The sequence below is a fragment of the Lontra canadensis genome, unplaced genomic scaffold (genome assembly GCF_010015895.1).
Source record: "Lontra canadensis isolate GAN:19392208 unplaced genomic scaffold, GSC_riverotter_1.0 scaffold111, whole genome shotgun sequence".
NCBI lineage: Eukaryota > Metazoa > Chordata > Mammalia > Carnivora > Mustelidae > Lontra > Lontra canadensis.
Window position 1 is genome coordinate 1,319,595 of NW_022631105.1, and position 20,815 is coordinate 1,340,409.

General features: G+C 53.7%; 1 protein-coding gene across 4 annotated transcripts in view; it reads right to left on the reverse strand.

Annotated features, from left to right (window-relative positions):
• DNAJB6 (DnaJ heat shock protein family (Hsp40) member B6) overlaps positions 1-20,815 on the reverse strand; it is a 77,108-nt gene that overhangs the window by 49,407 nt on the left and 6,886 nt on the right. For all 4 annotated transcript variants that reach the window (XM_032840160.1, XM_032840159.1, XM_032840158.1 and 1 more), the window contains exons 2-5: positions 7,525-7,615; positions 5,772-5,881; positions 2,978-3,034; positions 2,320-2,430 (exon numbers count right to left, since the gene is read on the reverse strand). In XM_032840160.1, the coding sequence (XP_032696051.1) occupies positions 2,320-2,430; positions 2,978-3,034; positions 5,772-5,881; positions 7,525-7,589 (343 nt within the window). In that variant the 5' untranslated portion in view covers positions 7,590-7,615. The remainder of the gene's footprint in view (positions 1-2,319; positions 2,431-2,977; positions 3,035-5,771; positions 5,882-7,524; positions 7,616-20,815) is intronic.

Below are 20,815 nucleotides of genomic sequence, written 5' to 3' on the forward strand. Positions count from 1 at the left end.
GTCCGTTTTCATTTGGAGTCAGACGTGGAATTTTATATTCTGATACAAAGTACAGTTCAGAACATCTCACGTTTTGACCTACTTTTCTCAGAAAGAAGAACAGTAGAGGGAGAAAAAAAAGGGTGAAAAATGAGGACTAAAGTTATGTACCACTACAAATGGACATCACAGCAGGGCGGAGTAAAAACGGCGCCGACGCTGGTTACCCACCGCGAAACCACTGCCGCGGCGGCCAGCCCCAGCCCTGCTTGAAGACCCGACCGCACGTACCCCCAGCAGGCTGAACTTCGTACACATAGTAGCCGTGCAGCAGCTTCTTTTCCTGCGTGTAAATCCTTAGAGCCTGAAAATGGAAGTCACCTAGAACACCTACAAGAATGGATTGAAGAAGTGTCACTGTCACACTTGTCATGGGAACACAGAGAAAATACCCAGTCCTAAAATCTGAGCAGCTCAGTCTCTAAAACCAAGGGCCAGAGTCTACAACGACAGCAAGACTAGTTATCGACTGAACAGGACTCCGAGTCCAAAAGAAGAAATTTCCGCCCAAGTGTGCCCGTGTCCACATGTCCACCATGTCCACATGTCCACCATGTCCGTGAGCTACACGTGTACATCAAGATTTCTGTCCACACACACCCCTCACAACTTAGAACACGTCAAGCCCAGAGATTCGAGCAGCTTGTAGTGGGTAAAACACTGTTCACGTCCTCATTTACACCCAGTTACAACCTCTACACCTTCTTCTCCCTGGAGTAAGTGCTCAATGAAACTGTTCCCACCGACTAGTTTCCCAAGGAAAACAAAATCTGGCTACAATTCAACCACTAAAGACTCTTTCCCAAAACCAACCATGAAGCGATAAAGTCAGCCTGGCCTCAGGCTCCGGGATGAGCCTGCTCGCTGCTCCCCCACCCCACGTGCGCTAGGAACCCAAACCCTTGGGGGCAGAGGACCCTCGCCTGGCCACCAGGAAGTCCCCAACACTGCGCTGCTCCCCCAAAACAACACATGTGCAGTTCTCAAAAGGCCGTGATGAGACACAGAAGTAATTTTAACACAGGAAAAGACCACGAATTCTTTGTTTTCTTACGTTAAGATCTGTTAGGTACATGAAAGCCAATTAACGAATAACAAAGAGATGCATCGCCCACATCAGCGGGGCCTTCCCAGTCCATGCTCTGCGGCAGCAGGATAAAGCTTCGGAAGACCAGGCTCCTCTTCACCCTAACTGAGCCTCACTGCGACGCCTGCGGCTGGGAAAGCTAATCTACGCTTGTCCACTACACAGCTATTCCACAAGTACCCCCTCCCTCCGTCAGCAACTCTCCCCAAGTCAGGCCACACCACAGTGAACAGAAAAATCTCTGAAGTAAACTCCAGGGCCACAGCATCTCACAGGCCCCAATACCTACCGGACATGGCGGCCAATTACTCTTCTTCATGCCCAGGACGGGCAAGGGTCCACTGGTTTCTCCCCCGTCATATGTAGCAGAACCTCTCTTCTGGCTTCCCTCGTGAGGGGCACAGGTGGTGCTCGGGCTCTCCAACCAGGTTCCAGGCCACAAAGGATGGAAGCACAGACTGGGGGCCCCCCAGTGAGCCAACACAGAAATGGCTGCGGCTGGACCTGGTGAGCTCCGGCCTCCGAGCTTCCTGGCACCCGAGGGCCGCTCTGGCAGCGGCGGACAGGGAGCTCTCAATGTGCGGCGCATACATGTGCCCCCCCCCCCCCCAAACCCGCGTCGGAGACACACACGAAAACCTGGCATCAGGCATCAGTGCTAAGAGGTGAGGTGGCGGGAAAATCTGTTCTGGAAGACACGGCAGCCGGATGCCACAGTGTCCTTTAGCAGAGACTACTCTCAGCCATGAGACCGGCGCTGCCTTGCTCCAGAAACGTCCCTTCTTTGCACCGACTATGACCTCAACAGTCATAGCACGCCACAGTTAGAGCAACAGACCAGGTTTACAGAGCCAATATCCTCTGAACAAGTCTGCTTACAAGGCCCAGTGTCTACCAGAACAACTCGGGGCAGATGCACGTAGAACTCCATGCTCAACAGCCAACAGCACCTCCAAGCCCCCGGCACCTGCATCCTTACCACTAATTGAGAGAAAAAAGGGAGGTTAATTAGAGCCAGACATGTAAGAAAACGAATACTATTTTCACATGCAAGGCATTCATTTGGAAACCTCTGCGAGAGGAAGACAAACGGGTTTTAGAACCCCTACGCTGCGTAAACAAAGCTGAACCACAGGGCGCCACGGTGATGAACAGAAAAGGACACGGACATGCCCACAGAACAATGAACTTACCAAAGAAGTCAAATGAAAACGGGTCCCTTCCACCAAAAAATTCCCTGAAGACGTCATCTGGGTTACGGAATGTGAAGCCGAACTCAAACTGATTGTCGAAATGAATCCCTCCTGCAAGACGCAACAGAGCCTTCAGTCCGTGAGTTCTTGGTTTTGCGGCTACTTCCTCATCCACAGAACATCCTGTAAATCGGGCTCATACACCGTGGGTGCCTCGTGGCCTGTGGCTGGTGGGGACACGCGAGCCTGGGCTTCGCGCTCTGGAAGGGCACAGCGTGGCCGCCAGCCTCTCTGTCTCTGTAACTGCCACCCACACCCAGGAGGCAGTTTCTCTTCTGTCATGAAGCATCACATCCAAGCGTGGAAACATTCACTCGTGCTCGTCACCCCGGTCTGTGCTCAGGCTGCGGCATTCAGTCAACGCCCACCGTCACGGGGACGTCTCATCAAACACACGCACCCGTGTGAGGCCACCGCCACAGGCCGTCAGGGGTGTGTGTACCATCTGTTCTCTAAGCCCTGTGGGTATCCTGACCCAGGATCACGTACTGATCCGGGAGCACAAACTCAGTGTGACAGAGCAGGGCCCTAAGAGACTCCGCATCTACAAAGTGCTTTGCTCACTACAAAACCAAGAGAAAAATCAACATTTACGTACCTCCACCTCCATTTAACCCTTCTTTGCCGTATCTGTCGTAGATGTCCCGTTTTTTGGCTATAATTAAAAAGGAGAGTCAGTAAAGACCAAGTTCTTTCCCCCTCAATTCACCAAAGTATTTCCAGATTGTAAACCAAAGAACCAATGCAGCTTTCAAGGTTTTAGTTAAAGAGTCAGGCCCCTCTTACTTCAAAAAGGGGAAGAGGGAAAATCCAAGTACATCTCCTTAAAAACAGAAAAATTTTTTTAGTAGTAGAGAGTTTAAAATGTGATTATAGGGACGCCTGGGGGGGACTCCGTCATTAAGCCGGGGCCTTCGGCTCAGGTCATGATCCTGGGGTCCTGGGATTGGGCCCCACATCAGCCTCCTTGCTCAGCGGGAGTCTGCTTCTCTCTCTTGCTCTGCCTGCCGCTCCGCCTGCTTGTACGCGGGAGCGCGCGCACTCTCTCGCTCTGACGAATAAGTAAAATCTAAAAAAAGTTATAAAAAAAATTTAAAACGTGACTATACATACTAAAGTATTTCTTTCAGTGTGGGAGGCCGCAATAAGGCTTGAGACGAGGACCAAACCAGGCCCTGACTTGTGCCTCTTTAAAGTCCAAACAACCGAACAGAAGGTTTAGGACGGGAAAGTCGGGGAGCCCCGAGGAAGGGTCTGTGCTGTGTGTTGCGCGCTCGTCCACGGGACTTCCCACACGCCTGCTGAACAAATGCCAATTCGGTTGGGGTCAAAGTTCATGGCTGGTCCTTGCTGCCCCAGTACTGCTCATAAATTACTTCCAGGTTTGCTGGATCAATGCAGAACACCTGTACGGCATCAGCCGTCTGGCGTCACGAGGTCTGCTTGTAGTTAAATGTGAAACTTATTATGGGAACTCGCGGCTGTTTAGACACAGGCGTATTGCTTCTCCTATCACTATATACATGGCCTTAGTGCTTTGAATAAACTTAGCCCTGTTGGACATCCTCCTCAGTGCTCCTCCTGCCCCCATCTCTTTGTCTCTTAATTTCTTTTCACCATCCTCTTACCCTCACGTTTCCTGGTCGATTGGTCGCGCTAGTCGCGACATTTCAGCCTCCTGTGCACAGAGCATGCAGCTCACACATACATTAAAATCACACTCCACGTTCTAAAACTACTCCAATTCACACCGAGGTCCGTGGTGCCGCCTGTCAGTCCAGTCCGAAAACCGCTAGCGAGGGCGCGCGGGGGGTCAGCGGTTAGAAGCATCTGCCTGCAGCTCAGCCTGTCATCTCAGGGTCCAGGGCTCGAGTCCTACCTCGGGTGCCCTGCTCGGCGGGGAACCTGCTTCTCCCTCACCGCACCCCTGCTCTTGCGCTTTCTCTCAAGTAAAATTTAGGAAAAAAACATAAAACCTAAAATTTCTCAGTTTAACACGTTAAAGCTACATTTTTAAAAGATTGCAATTATCAACGTTTATGTGTGTTCTACTAACAGTTACTACCGAAACAAAACATCTGGGACTTCCTTTAAAGTAAAAGAGCTGTATTAACAGACAAAACAGGGATGCTCACGTCTTGTTAGCAGTACGGAGGAGCGTGGTTACGTGGAGTTCTCTCCAAAATCAAAAATGCCTTTCACGGGACGCCTGGGCGGCTCAGTCACTTAAGCGTCTGCCGTCGGCTCAGTCTCCATCCCAAGGTTCTGGGATCAAGCTCCACATCCGGTTCCCTGCTCAGCGGGACGGCTGATTGTCCCTCTCCTCCCCATGTGTATTCTCTATTTTTGTCACTATCTTTCTCTCAAGCACATTAAAAAACAACAACAAAAAAATGCCTTTCTCCAGTAACCCTGAGCGCACGAGGACACACTTGATGCAGGGACCCAGGCCCTGCAGCCAGTGAGCACTCCTCCATCCCAGGTACCTGGGAGCTGACTCACACCAGGTCATTCCGCGCTGCTTCCTGGCAAGGCGGGGTCAGCAGATTTCCAGTTTTTTTGTTTTTAAATACAAAGAGTTTTTTTTGTTTTTGTTTTTTTTTTTTTAAGATTTCTTTGACAGGCAGAGATCACAAGTAGGCAGAAAGGCAAGTGGGGGGTGGGGGGGAGCAGACTCCCCGCTGAGCAGAGAGCCCGATGTGGGACTCGATCCCACGACCCTGGGATCGTGACCTGAGCCAAAGGCAGAGGCTTTAACCCACTGAGCCACCCAGGCAACCCTTCCAGTCTTCTAACAAAGCTCCACGCTGCTCACCCAAGCCCAGGACCCTCCCACACTCTCCTCCACCACGAACCTGCGGACTGCATCAAGCTCACCTTCCGCCTGACTCAGGAGCCCAGGCTAACAGACAGGACTCTCAAAAGCCTGTGCTGTCCAACACCTACGCTCCGGAGCTGGGGCAGGGAACAGACACCTCAAAATTTGGAAGTCTAAAGCTCAGACATTCCCAGAAACAAAGGAAGCCCTTCCGCACAGTGAAAACCATCCACACGCTAGCCGAGTGAGCTCAGTGAGGAAGAGAGCACTGCACCACCGTCAGATCGTGGCCGCCGCCACCACATGGTGACCCAGATGGATTCCTATGCCCTGATCTGTCCCGTCAGTCCTCAGACCAGGCTGCCAGTCCTGTTTAAAATAGCCATCACGAAAGAAACTGCGAGAAGCCAGGGTGCTCACAGCACTCACAGGTAACGGTATCAAGTATCTCCCAGGAACAGGACTCAAAGCTTCACAAGGAAAGGAAGGAATGTCTTTTCTCAGGGCCCGAAACCTCAGCCAGCCACATCCACCGGCCCTGGGGAGAGTCCGAGCTCTGGGCAGGTTAACTTACCATCTGATAACACCTCATACGCCTCAGCTACTTGTTTGAATTTTCTCTCTGCCTCTTCTTTATTCTCCGGGTTTTTATCTGGATGCCACTTCAGTGCCAGTTTCCGGTACCTTGAAGAGAGTCAAAGGACAGTGGTCACATCCACGTGCAGAAACCCAACGGCCATGGAACTTCGCGGGGCTGGGAAATGGATGCGGAGCTCAAACTCGTGAGACGCGTACCGATTTCCACAGCTCAACCTCCCTCGCCCACCGCAAAAGAAACCGGCTCTCCCATCCACTCTCCCACCCACCTCGCAGGCATAAAGCAATTGCTCAAGACACAGGCCCATGGACACAGGCGAGGGCCAATGCGTGTGGGGTGCGCGGACCGCAGAGCTGCGGGAGCACAGCAGAGAGAGGCCAGGAGCACGAAGCTGGCCCGCCTGCCACCCCGCTCATCAGTGCACGGCACCATGCACAGAGAGCCCCGCTCCACATCCAGGCCTCCCTGGAGACTCCAGAACAGTCCTGCTGACAGGCTTTTTAGACACACACACAGCTCTCTTCTACTAAGCTCAACATCAACACCACCTCTGGGGTGGGGACTGGACGAACAGGGAAGGGGCGCGCCCCTCGGAATCAACATTAGACCTGAACAAGGCAGTCCTCCTAACATCTGACAAGCTGACAGAAAGCTGCTGTGGCTCGATTTAACCACAGCATTTTCCTCAAAAACCTCTGGCTGGCCTTCTTAAAATCTGGTTAACGCTGGACTCTCTGCAACACCAAGAGACTTTATTTTTCTACCACTATGGACCTCCCTAAGCAGTGAGCAGACCACAAGCCCTAAAGCATCACAAATCTTCGCAGTAAGAACGGAGAGCGCATGGACAAGAACGAGGAGAAAGAGTGTCCGTTCGCACTAGCCGCTGCTGTGAAAACAAGGTACCGCAGGAGAACGCAGGTGCGTGCTGCCTGTCCAGGTTTTGGGAAAGACCGCTCAGTTCTTCCAGGCTCAAGGCACGCTACACGGATCGTAAAGCACCCCCCTCCCTGTGGGCCTGGAGACCGCAGCCGGACTCACACCAGGACTGAGCACCATGCCAGGCAGGCCACATCCCTCGGAGCGGGAGAAGCACACGGCCGTGACTCAGACACAGATCAGACTGTAGGTTTCTCAGAAGAAATGGGGAGGGTGGGCACCACACAGTTACTCCTCCAACTCAGGTTTTTCTGATCGCTGCGCACGCACAAAGCCTAGAGTCCACAAAATGGACCGAGAACATGCACCACCACACAGTTTTGCTCATTAAAAAAAACAAAAAGCTAGGACGGCTGGGTGGCTCATTCTGTTAAGCATCTGCCCTCGACCGGGATGGTCCTGGAATCGAGTCCCAAGTCAGGCTCCCTGTTCAGCAGGGAGTCTGCTTCTCCCTCTCCCTGTACTCACGCTCGTTGTTGAATAAACAAAATCTTAAAAAATAAAATGAAATAGGGCCCCTGAGTGGCTCAGTCATTAAGCGTCTGCCTTTGGCTCAGGTCATGATCCCAGGACCCATGTCAGACTCCCTGCCCCTCCGCCCCCCCCGCCCATCTCTCATGAATAAATAAGATCTTCAAAAAAAAAAAAAATAAATAAAACACAAAAACAAAACAAAAAAAAAAAACAAAGGTGTTCTGTTAGATGGCCCATTTCGATAGATAAAAAGTGACAATATCCAAGGACCAGCACAACAGCGAAAATTTATTATTAAATAAATACAGTTACTTACGCCTTTTTAATATCCTCAGCTGAGGCATGTCTCTGCACGCCTAGAACCTCATAGTAATCCACCATGTTTTAACAGGCTGCTGGAGTGAGTCCTGCAATGAGAAACCCATGGTCAGTGACAGGACGGCCAAGGTCTGGTTCTCTGCGGGAAAGGAGCACAGCGGTGGGGGGGGGGGGGCACCTCTCCAGAGCACTAACCCCAGCCGGTCAGGCTGCGCCCTTGTCTGGGAAGATTCCAAGACTTGTGCCCTACGACTCTGCTCTGTGCGGAGGACGAGCTCTGAAAAGCAACCTGAGCCAAGTAAGGCCCGCGGGGGGCTGGGGGACCGGGGCGGACACCCAAGCACCCGCTGTCGGGCCGGCGCGCCAACCTGGTGTTCCGACACGGGCAGTGCTCAGGAGCTCTGGTCACCTCCTCCTGTCAGTGCGGCCCTGGGCCAGGCACTGGGCAAGACCTCACGGCCGCCAGGATGAACACGCCGTGCCTGCGGCGTGGGAACCATGCAAAGAGCGGCGAGGAGGGGACGCCCCAGTCCCTGGGGAGCCGCAGGAAAGGTCTGACCACGCAGCTCTGAGCGCACCTTCAGCCTCCGGCCTGAACTCCCGTCCGGCCACGAATCAGTCACGGCCCTGCCGGCGACACCAACTGCAGAGCGCCCGAGAGCCCACACCTTCCGCAGGAAACTCGTGCGGGGACCTGCCTCACCCGTGTCCGTGTCACTTCACGGGCAGGACGGTGAGACTCCGTTCGCTTCCACCACCTCTAACAGGAGGGCCTTGAGTCCCACACACCAGGGATGGTTTCCCTCTGTGAGGGAAATCTAACACACTCCCCTCATCCAACCACTGACCGAGACTCCCCAAGAGCAGGCCCAGCCTGCAACGGTGCGCGCAGACGGCAGCAGGAGAGCAGGGCCCGCGGCAGCCTGATCTGCCCACACCTGAAGCTGGGCTTTCCGCCGAGTCCCCAGAAACTCAACTATCAGACCCCAGAGACAGTCTTCCTGAGGCCACCGTGCCAAGGCTGAGTGAGGTCTAAGATTAATAATGCCACGAGTAGCAATTTCCCACTGCTCCAAACAAGACGCACGCACAGCTGTTGCCAACGTTTGGGGACCAACCCACAGAGGACAAAATCCAGTATGACATCATGACTCAGCATCTACACATACCCGCCAAGCATTTATACAGAAACCCCGTACTTAAGAATTTAAAAGGATCGAAGGGGGCGCCTCAACGGCTCTGTCTGATGGGCAGGAGGCTTCGGTCTCGGCTCAGGTCAGGATCTCAGGCTCATAGGACTGAGCCCCGCACCAACTTCCTGCTCAGCCAGGAATGCACTTGGCCCTCCTCCCTCTACCCCTCTCCCCCCATCCACGCTCTCCCAAATAATCTAAAAAGTAGTAATAAAGGGTCAGAAGAAGCACACGAAATCTACTTGCGGGGCACCTGGGGGGGCGCAGTCAGAGAGCAGCCTTCTGCTCAGGTCATGGTCCTAGAGTCCCAGGACCGAGTCCTGGGATTGAGTCCCGCATCGGGCTCCCTGCTCCTCCTTCTGACCCTCCCCTCTCATGCTCTCTCTCTCAACTCTCTCTCCCTTTCAAACAAATGTGTGGGAATCCCTTGTCTAATCATCCTCATAGAAAATCAGTTAAGCAAGTCAGCATTCGTAAAATAATCACAACAGCCAACAGAAAGCACACCGGCGGTGGGAACCACGTGCTCCGGACATGGTTCAGTCATCAGCCCGGCCAGTTAAGACAGGTGAAACGGAGCTGGAGGAGCTGTGCTGCGCAAGTGAGACCCAGGAAGCGGTCCAGGAACGTGCAGGCGCCGCAGGGGGTCAGGAGGCCCAACACCAATCCGAGGAGAGGTCGGGACCAGCGAGGAGATAGGGGCCCAGAGCCAGGCGGCTCAGCTCCAAAAGGGACAGAACCACGGCCCGGTCAGCTCCTCCTGTCCCCAGCTGGACCGCAGCACGACAAAGCCGCTGAGGGTGTACAACAGGAGGCTGTGATCACGTCCACACTGTAAACCAACCACTGCGAAGGGGAAGCTCCGCCACCGGAGACCCGTCCCGTTTCTTTCGGTTTCTTTCGAAGGCGAGAACATGCGCTCTGTCAGCAAATTCCACGTATCGGGCACATGCGTAACCGGCGGTCAGCGTGCTGGACCACAGGTCCCCAGACCTCACTCGGAGCTGGACCGTCTGCACCTCCAACAGATGCCACTCCCACTTCCCTCCCCCAGCCCCGCGACCAGCCTTCCACGCCCTGTCTATGGAGTTCAACTCCCTTGGATCCCACACACGAGGTCACGCAGGATTTATGTCTGGCTTACTTCCTGGTGTCACTCCTCCAGGTTCATCCACGCTGTCACCAACACCACGGTTTCCTTCCTTCTAAAGGCCAACTAGTATTTGGTTCCCCAGGGTCCTGTGGTTACGTATGGGGCGCGCCGAGTCGCGAGCTGTCCTGCCGGCACAGAGAGGACGCCGACAGGCCACCTGCGGGGTATGGAAGGCACACAGAGAGGGACACACACCAGAGAAGGTGGGTCATACGTGCAATGTGTAAGACCCGAGCTCACAGCAACGGGATCGGGTGCGGGGAGAACTGGGGATGCGCTGTCCCAGAGGCACAGCCGTGCCGGGACGCTTCTGTTCTGGCAGGTCGTGCAGTCGGCGCAGTGGTTAGGGCTTCAGAGCCGCCGGGAAGCCCGACCTGCAGTACGTTCTCAGCACAGGAACGACGACGTGGCAAAGGGAAGGCCGAGGCAGCCGGTGAGGAAGGACAGTGCAATACAGAAACGTCTCCAGTCAATCCCGTCTCAACACAAATGAAGACACGACAGGCGCAATCCGCAGTGTTCCACGGACAAGAGCACATTTAATTCAAACACCTCAGTAAACACAAGAACTGTAACTAAATGAAGACTAAAGACATCCTCAAAGTCAATTTTGTTTTTCCAGTTTGACACACGACCAAACCTAACACTGTACGAGTTTAAGGAACACACTGTGCGTCATAATTCCATTCAGTTCTTTTAAAAGCGCCACGGTCTCCAAGCGATAGAAAAACTCAAACTCCAAGGTCATGAAAGAGGCTCAAGGCAAACACCAGGAAGTTTCCACAGCAACGTGACTCGCAAGCAAGAGCAGAATCTCCATCGGGAACCAAGCCTTCCTAGAGAAGAAAAGGGCAACAACACAGCCTCAAAACCTCCAACTGAGAACAGCACCACAAGCCAAACACGACCTTCAGGATGGCAGAAGCCGCGGGGCAGGAACCAGTGGGAAGCGGGTACCGAGTTCTGGTGCGGAGGGGAGATGGCCGTAGCCGTGGACGCTGCACAACTGCGCACAGAAAAATGCTTCTCAAGACGCACTTCAGGTCACACAAAACAGAATTATTAAGACTTACAAACGGGCGCCTGGGTGGCTCAGTGCGTTAAGCAGCTGCCTTCAGCTCGGGTCATGATCTCAGGGTCCTGGGATCGAGTCCCGCAGCGGGCTCCTTGCTCAGCGGGGACCCTGCTTCTCCCTCTGTGTCTGCCTGCCACTCTGTCTGCCTGTGCTTGCCTCTCTCTCCCTCTCTCTGACAAATAAATAAATAAAATCTTAAAAAAAAAATATGAAAACTTTAAAAAAAAAAAGGAAAAGAAAACACTTACAAATAAAGAGGCGCCTGGGGGGGCTCAGTCAGTGAAAGCATCTGCCTTCGGTTCAGGTCATGATCCCGGGGTCCTGGGATCAAGTCCCACACTAAGAGTCCCCCATCAGGCTCCCTGCTCAGCAGGAAGCCCACTTCTCAATTTCCCCATCCCCCCAGCTTGTGTTCCCTCTCTCACAGAATGTCAAATAAATCTTTTTTTGGGGGGGGCGCCTGGGTGGCTCAGTGGGTTAAAGCCTCTGCCTTTGGCTCAGGACATGATCTCAGGGTCCTGGGATCCAGCCCCGCATAGGGCTCTCTGCTCAGCAGGGAGCCTGCTTCCTCCTCTCTGCCTGCCTCTCTGCCTACTTGTGCTCTCTGCCTGTCAAATAAATAAATAAATCTTTTTAAAAAAATCTTTTTTTTTTTTTACATTAAAAAAATAAAAGATACATCCACAGTCACGTCATTTAAATGAACCTCTTCTCACGGACATAAAATAGGGCCCTGCAGCTAACAATCAGAAAATCCAAGTTCCTGGGGAACCTGGCTAGCTCAGTCAGTGGAGCATGTGACTCTTGTCAGGCTTGTGAGTTTGAGTCCCACACTGGGACTTCAAAATAAAATCCTTAAAAAGAAGAAGGGGGAGGAAAGGAAAGGGAAAAGGGAAAGAGAGAAAACTCACGTTCTTACCAAACATGCCTATTTGGCCAAGCAAAACTTACAAACGTCTAAGCTCTGGAATGCTTACAAAAACAACGGAATAAAAACAGAAAACAGTATCACAAAACCAGAACCGAATGACTGGAAACAAACCTCGTTTTCAGAAAGCCCCCGGATCAAAGATCTCCTGAAGGAAATCAGGTTATATTTAGGTGAAATGCATCCATTTGATCACCTGACGGAGAAATTTAGAAAGGAAAGTATAACCTCAAATACAGCAGTATAAGTTCTAGATGCTGGAAAGATAAGAACTCAGAACAGCCCTGAGTAAGACTTGCCATTTAAGGGGCGCCTGGTGGCCCAGTCACTAAGCATCTGCCTTGGCTCAGGTCATGATCCCAAAACCCTGGGATCGAGCCCTGCATCAGGCTCCCTGCTCCCCCAGAAACCTGCTTCTCCCTCTCCCACTCTGCCTGCTTGTGTCCCCTCTCACGCTGTGTGTCTGTCAAATAAACAAATAACATCTTAAAAAAAAAAAAAAAAAAAAAGACGACCTGCCATTTAAGAACATCGAAATAGGGGCTTCTGGGCAGCTCAGTGGATTGGACGTCGGCCTTCAGCTCAGGTCGAGATCCCAGGGTCCTAGGACAGAGCCCCGCATCAGGCTCCCTGCTCAGCAGAGAGCCTGCTTCTCCCTCTCCCTGATGCTCTGCCTACTTGTGCTATTTCTGTTAAACAAATAAATAAAATCTTAAACAAAAAAACATCAAAATATGTACTCTTCTTAAAGAGATTCCCAGAATTTTTTATATTTATTTGAGAGAGACTGCATGAGAGGGAAAGCAGACTCCCCGCGGAGCAGGGAGCCTGATGCAGAACTCAATCCCGGGACTCCAGGATCAAGACCTGAGCCAAAGGCAGTCGTTTAACCAACTGGGCCCCCCAGAATTTTTTTAAAATTACAAATTAGAGAAAACTATATGGTGACTATTTTCTTGGAATTCCTGCGACTTAACACCAAAATCCAATTACCTGTGACAGACAGGTAAGAAAGGGAATGCTGGTGGGGAGGAAGACATCCCCCTGCCCCATCCCGTGGTCCTTCCAGCGGGACTCAGAGCCACGCCCACATCAACAGGGGAAAACACACTGTAATAGGCATGAACAGAAAATCCTGATGACAGAAAGGCAGCAGGAAACTTCAAGGAGCTCAGGAGAGGGGAGGGTCTGAGGACAAGAAGTGGAGGAAGATCATCAGCAAGGAGGACAGAGGAGAGGTGTGGAAACACGGGGCTGTGTGCGGACAGCGCTCTCCTTCCCAGCGTAACCGGAGGCAGCTGAGGGGGACACAGAGGGCCCTTCCCCCATGCGCTGGGTTTTGGGTTTCTAATCTGATATAATCTTTATGCAAAAGTGGCCCACCCTGGGGCAGCCTGCCATGAGCTCCCACAGTATGGAAAGGATGACGTACCCACGAGAAAATTTGTTCACAAAACAGTCGGCGATTCTGTTTGAGTACATCCAACGTAAAATACTGAAGTATTTGCTTGAAACGCAATCAGTTAACAACACAGAAGTGAGCACCCAATCTTAAAAGGCTTCCTCGCTGGTCAGCCAGTGACAGCAGCCAAGTTCAGTCTCAAAATTACTAGGCACAGAAGTGGTCACCAATTCTCATGACAAAGAAGCCTACCTCTATCGACAGGAAAACAAAAACCTACCACTACCCACAGCACAGCAAGGGCAGCCAGGAACAGAGAAGTCGGCGTCCTGGTGCGCTACTTCAAAGGGCTGATAATTAACTACGCCAGATAATGGCCCCTCGTGAGTGCTAGCCCTGCTGCACGCATCTGTGGGGCGTCGCGGGGGCGGCCGGCAGTGACGGGACACACCGGTCCATGATCACCAGCGCAGAACAAAGGGGAACTCTCAGGACTAGGCTCTCACTTCGAAACAGCCGAACCATCCCCTGAGCAATGTGCGTCACAGGCCGCTAAGACGTCCTCGGTACCACTTCCCAAGCTGACATTCCAGTCCAAACGCTTTCTCTTTATTTGCAAGGCTGTGCCTATCTTTGTGCAAATGAGGATGGTAGTGTGGCAAGACCCTCAAGGCAGTCGGTGCAGAAGCGGGTGGAAAGGTGGCTTTGACGTGCCAGGTGGTAAAGGTCTAGTTATCTGACCATCTACAACAGCCCCGAGGGCGTGGGGTGAGGACAAGCACCATCAATTAACAGAGCCTGGGGAGCAAGCAACACTTGAAAGATGGCTACTGGTCAGTCTTTCTAGAAGGCTGCCACTTGAAGAAAATGCAAATGAACTGAAAGCCCAGTCATCTGCAGATTACCTCCCACCCCGTCAGCACAAGCCGGCACAAGGCCGAGGCTTTCCTTTCCCACAAGCCTTTCTCGGCTCCTGCACCCAGCCCTGTCTAGCTCCCCCCAGCACCAGTACCACCACCTGAAGCTCACAAAGGTCAAGAGAAAACCCTGCGCAGTTTGACTCCCCACAGCCCTCAGCACACGGGGCCTTTCCCATCCCGTCCCTGTCCCCGGGTCTGCTCTCCCAACGAGACCTGTGAACACAGGGTCGGGAAGCCAGGGTTCAGAACCCTCTTCTCATGCCACACTCGTGTGTGCTCACCCACTCCCATTATGCAAACTGTACCACCTGTTCCGCAGTGACTCCCAAATTTAAGCTCCAGTCCTAGGTCTCTCTTGCACACTTCAGACGTGACCAGACAGATGACCACTTGCCACAGCTGGCTGGCCGCGGGACAGCCCTCCTGAAGAGAGCAGGACCAACTTTCACCGGCTGCTCCCTACCGCACTCATCCTGTTTCTCCAGCAAATTCTGCTTCTGCTTCCAGGCTTCTCCCTGGAAACTTCCACCCTCACCGACACTGCTACCCACCCCCAACACACGGGAACCCACAGTTCCGCAGGCTGTGTCTGAAGGAGATCTCAAACCCCCGCCACCCTCACCCCTCCCACCGCATCACACCCTCCTTCCTCACAGCCAAGGACAACTACAAATGCGCAGGGGCTGTCCCAGCAGACAGGACCCTGAGCGCACAGCAGACCCAGGGGCAGCAAAGGACAAGGTCAGCTCTGCTGGGGATCCCATGGCGTGAAACAAAGGCCAGCTCTGGGCAGGGAACGTAGGAGATGGGCCCAGGACATGCCCCCGAGCACCGGTGAAAATGACAGGCCTGGCCCAAAAACCACCAGAGCAGAACCAGAACGTCTCGGGATGACCCAGAACAAACAGCAACTGAGCGTCACCCGGGCTCCGGACGGACGCGTGGGCGGACGCGGGGCTGTTCGCGGTCCGCAGCGCCACAGCCCCCTGGTCTGTGCGACCCGCGGCGGCCACACGGACGACTGCGGGAAGCGGAGCGAGGCAGGCCGCAGAGGCTCGCACTGTGCTGGGGACGGAAATCCAATCAGTCTGAAGTTCAAAAAAAAAAAAAAAAAGCCCAGAAGGGAAAGTGCGGTCGGGCGGGAGCCGGCGGGAGCGGCCAAAGGGCCGCCGCCGAGCGTCCGACACGCAGCGCGACACCGGCCCCGACGACACCGGCCCCGACAACCCCCGCAGAGCCGCGGCGGACGCGCGGAATCGAGGCCGGAAGCCGACGGTCGCTCGCAGAAGAACCTGGCGCTGCTCGGCGCACGGAGCGGGCCGCGGCGGCAGCAGGTGCCCGCGAAGTTAAAGGACCGTCCCAGTAACCCCGTCCCGGCTCCGCCTCGCCGCAGTGACCACGGCTCCGCCCGCCCTTCCTCCTTGCGACCCGGCTCCAGGGGGCGGCCGTGGGGGCGGGGCGGCCACCCACTGGTCCTCACTCGGCCCCGGGGTCGGCCGCACTGCCCCGCCGGTGTCTCTCGCGCACGGGTGTCCTCGGCATCCCCGGGCTTCATCCGCACCAACTCTTCACGCGGCCGCCGCGGCGTCCGTTTCCGGGCAGCGCGTCCCAAGAGCACCGCGGGGTCCCAGCCTGGAGCAGCCCCGCGGCCGCGCCTCCGCGGGACCCGGGACACAGCCCGGACGATCGCTCTCCGGACCGCCTCTGGGACACGCTCCCGCCTTCACTCATCGACGGACGCCGAGCTCCGCGCTGCCCCACTCCCGGGGCGCTGCCCGCCTCCCTCGCCGCCCCCGACGCACGCGCCCCGCAGCCCGGCCGCTCCAGCCAGACCTCCGCGACCCCCACTGACCGGTCAGCGGCTGCAGCCGCCGCGACGCGACCCCGAGCGAATTCGCGCGCAGACGCGCCTCCATGCCCGCCGCACGCCGGCCTCGGGAACGGGCTCCGGTCACGGGCCGCGAACGAGTTTCCTAAGAGCGCGGGGGGCACGGCCGAGGCGGGCACGGAAGCACCGCCACTTGCTGCGGGACGGGAAGCACACAGCCCCGCGCGCACCGCACCCGCACCCGCACCCCCGCGCACCCGCAGGTCCGCGCCCACGGGCTGCGAGAAGCAACGAGCGCGGCGCCTGGGGGCTCCGTCAGCCACGCGTCCGCTTCGGCTGGGCTCACGGTCCCAGCGTCCCGGGGTCCAGCCCCGCCTAGAGCTCCCTGCTCAGTGGGGAGCCTGCTTCTCCCTCCGCGGCTCCCCCTGCTTGTGCCCACTCGCTGCCAGATAAAATCTTCAAGGAAAAGAGACAAAGAACCAACTAGTAAGGCAACTTTGGTACAGAACTTGTCTGGGAGGCTCCAGAACACACAATCCCAGGGTAATTCTAGAACTGTTCCACCACGAGCAAACGGGTTTTAAGCAATGATCTACCAGGGCTGTACCTGAGAAAACCACTTGTGAGAGACGCACAGAGCAGGGGGAGAGGGAGAGGGAGAAGCAGGCCTCCCGCCGAGCAGGGAGCCCAATGCGGGGCTCCACCGCAGGCCTCTGGGACCACGACCTCGGCTGAAGGCAGACGCTTCACCGACTGCGCCCCCAGACGCCCGCTTTCGGCACTTGTCAGAAACGAGAAAGGCGGTGTTGGAGCCACGGGAAGGTCCCTCTGCAGCGCTGCTCGGGGGCGCACCCGCGGGACGGCTCCCAGGGACAGCTCCGCGCTCGGCCTCCGGATGCGAGTCCACGGCGCCCCTCGGAGCCCTCCCAGCTGTGGCTGTGACTGGATCTGAACTCGAAAGGCCTGTACGAGACAGGGACACACCTTCCCTTGAATAGGCTAATAACAAGGCCTGAATCATGACTAAACTGAATGTTACGTCACTAGTACAAACACGGTATCATGTGGATGAAAAAGTTTTAGTCCTGTTTTCAGTAGAAACTGGGACGCCTCGGTGGCTCCGTCATTAAGCATCTGCCCTCGGCTCAGGTCGTGGCCTCGGGGTCCTGGGATCGAGCCCCGCATCAGGCTCCCTGCTCAGCGGAAAGCCTGTTTCTCCCTCGCCATCTCCCTGCCTCTCTGCCTACTTGTGTTCTATTAGTCTGTCAAATAAATAAAATCTAAAAAAAAAAAAAAAAAAAGAAAGAAAGAAAGAAAGAAAAGAAATACTACCCAATTCTAGAACAACTTTAACTGCTGCTCAACCAGATGTGCAGATAAAATGCCCATTTTATATAGACGCTTTCCTTAGCCACAGATAAACTAATTAGACTCTTTAATCCAATTTTCCCAAAGCATCAAATACATCCATTTATTTTCAAGAAAAACACACCATGTGTGGGGACAAAACATTTAAACTAGACTTTACTTACCTCCCAGGATCAGCCACCCATCCTCACTCCTCAGTGACACCTGCAAGGGAATCTGAGAGGGGCTGTGATCACCTCGGACTTCCCGGGAGCAACACACAAGCCAGAGTCCTACATTCCCCATCCGGTCTCCCAGGGCCAACTGCCATTACAGGGGGCAGCCAATACTAGAAAAATCGGAGCACTCAGGGGAGCTGAGACATCCCCCCACGTGCCTTCTCTTCTCCAGTGTCCCCAGGGCACCTCCCACTCTGCACAGACATTGCCAGGAGACCAGGGCTTCTCTCCCTGCATCCAAGTGCCAAAAAGGAAGCAGGCGTTATGTCAGAAAGCCGACCACATAAACCACGTAAACTAAAAGCACAGGTGCCCACAGGCCTCGGGCGGGCGGAAACCACGCCTGGCACACGCGTGAACCCACACTGCCTCACTGCGTGAACGGGTCCCAACAGGCGGCCATTAACCCTGAAGTCATTACAGTGAGGGAGAATGGAAAAGCTCAGTCCCCTGGCTGGCCCCACAGCCACAAAGGGATACTGACCTCCACTCTGGAAAGCACAGAGAACAGAGCTTGCAAGGCATGGGGAGAGTCTAGAACACCCCAAGAGCCATCAGTTCAAGGTTAAAGGAAATTCAGGTGAGTGGGAAGAGAGCTCTCTCACTACATAATCTTTTCTAGTGGATATTCTACAACTTCTCTCACTTCCCACTAACAGGATCTACAACTGTAATTTTAAGGAAGCAACAGAAAACCAACACTCTCTTCTTTCAGTTAAGAACAAATGCTGTTGGGGCATCTGCCTGGCTCAAAGAGCGTGTGACACTTGACCTCGGGGTTCTGAGTTCGAGCCCTTTGTTGGGCAGAGAGACTACTTAAATGAATAAACACTTAAAAAAAAAAAAAAAAAAAGATAGGGTGCCTGTGTGGCTCAGTGGGTTAAAGCCTCTGCCTTCAGCTCAGGTCACGATCCCAGGGTCCTGGGATCGAGCCCTGCATCGGGCTCTCTGCTCAGCGGGGAACCTGCTTCCTCCTCTCTCTCTCTCTGCCTGCCTCTCTGCCTACTTGTGATCTCTGTCAAATAAATAAATAAAATCTTTTAAAAAAATTTAAAAAAAAAAGACACAAACAAAAGCTTCTTAGGGCAACCAGTTTGTTAATCCATGAAATTTCTAACAAAATATGCTTGACCAAGGGAAAAAAATTAACTCCATCTCTCTGATAAACCCACTAACCAAATCCCCATTAACCAAAAGAACTACACCTCCTTCAATAAACTCAGTAACCAACAACGTCAGGACTTTCAGAAAGCATGTCACATAAGTCATCGTCCCTAAACACAAGTGAGTACCATCTCTCGCCCTCTGTGCTCTTTTAAGCTTTTACTTACCTGACAGTACGTGCAGCAGGGGGAGCACCTAACAGGGGACTCGATTCCAGGACATGGGATCACGATCTGAGCTGTAGGCTGACACTTAAGCCACTGAGCCACCCCGGCGCCCCGTGTGTGCCGCGCAGGCACTCTGGCTCTCTCTCAAATCAACCTTTAAATAAATAAGAAAATACCAAAGCACTCAGCTCTTCTCAAGGTCTGCCCTCAGGGGAAACTGCTTTACCAGAGCCCAATCTTCCTGGGGGCAGGGAAAAACCAACCCCAGTCCCCTCCAGCCCCCACCATCCCACCTGCGGGAGGAGAACTGGACCACAGGGTGGAAACGTCCCCTCCCACAACCTGGCCTCCACATCACGGAAGGCCTGTGGGCAGCGGCTGCTTCTGGTGGGTCCGCCACGTGCACCTTGGAAAAGCCATGACAAGACACACCGGAAGGCAAGACAGAGTCTGACAAGCCTCCGCGAGCACTGGGACAAGGCAGAAACGGCAGAAATGCTGGACTCGTCAAACCACGAACCTGGTAAAAGTAGAATTAGTATGCCAAGAGCTTCGCTGCAAAACGCAGACGCCATGCTAGAACAGAAGGGTGACGCAAGCGGAGGGGACTTCGAGGAGTCAGAAAGAAATGCCTGGGACCAAAAGCCCCAGCAGAAACGAGGGATGCCTCTGATGAGCTTACTCATAAACTGGGCATGGCTGAGGAATCCCAAAGAGCTGCAGGACAAGAGGCAGGGATAGGGGCAGGAGGAAGGAGTGGAAAGAGCGCTCAGAAGCACTAAATGACTGAGAATCTCCCCAAATTCATGTCAGGCACGAAACCGCACATCAAGAGGATCAGGGAACACCCTGTGGGATAAACACCAAAAAACCTACGCCTCAGCATCATCACGCTCCAACTTCAGAAAATCAAAGACAAAAAATTCTTCGGGGCGCCTGGGTGGCTCGGTGGGTTAAGCCTTTGCCTTCGACTCGGGTCATGGTCTCAGGGTCCTGGGATTGAGCCCTGCATCAGGCTCTCTGCTCAGCAGGAAGCCTGCTCCCCCCGCCACCTCACTTCTCTGCCTGCCTGTGATCTCTGTCAAATAAATAGATAAAATCTTTAAAAAAAAAAAAAAAAATCTTCAAAGAAGCCAGGAGGAAAAAAAACTCCTTACCTTTAAGAAAATAGTAAGAATTGCAACCATGCAAGAAAGAAAGGAATGAAATATTTTTACAGGGAATGGGAGGGTACCAACCAACTTTCAAACCTGCAGCCTTCAAAATTATCCTTCAAAAGTGAATTAAAGACTTTCTCTGGCCAATAAAAATTGAGGGAATTTGTTGCCAGTAGATCTGCCTTGCAAGAAATACTAAAAGTCCTTCAAAGACAAGAAGAAGGGTAGGACAAAAACTAGATCAACGTAAGGAGCATCAGAGAAAGGTTAAGTGGAGAGAAAATAAACTCTCCCTTATTCTTAATTCATCCAAGAGAACGGTTCAAATTACCAGCAACAATGTACTTCTGTGCAGACCTGAGTTTAGGCATAGGGGACATGAACAGGACTCCACTGGGCAGGAGGAAGAATGAGGGGCTGTCCTCAGGCACCTGCACTCCCATGCAGCATGTGTCACCTGACTGCTCACTTGGGTTTTAAGTGCACACTGTGGACTGGAGGGCAACCGGTAAAAAGGAAAGAAAAGGAATCACATAAAAAGTTCAATTAAAACTACAAAAAGCAGGGACGCCTGTGTGGCTCAGTCAGTTAAGCGGCTGCCTTCGGCTCGGGTCGTGGTCCCGGCGTCCTGGGATCGAATCCCACATCAGGCTCCTTCCTCGGTGGGGAGCCTGCTTCTCCCTCTGCCTCTGCCTGCCACTCTGCCTGCTCTCGAG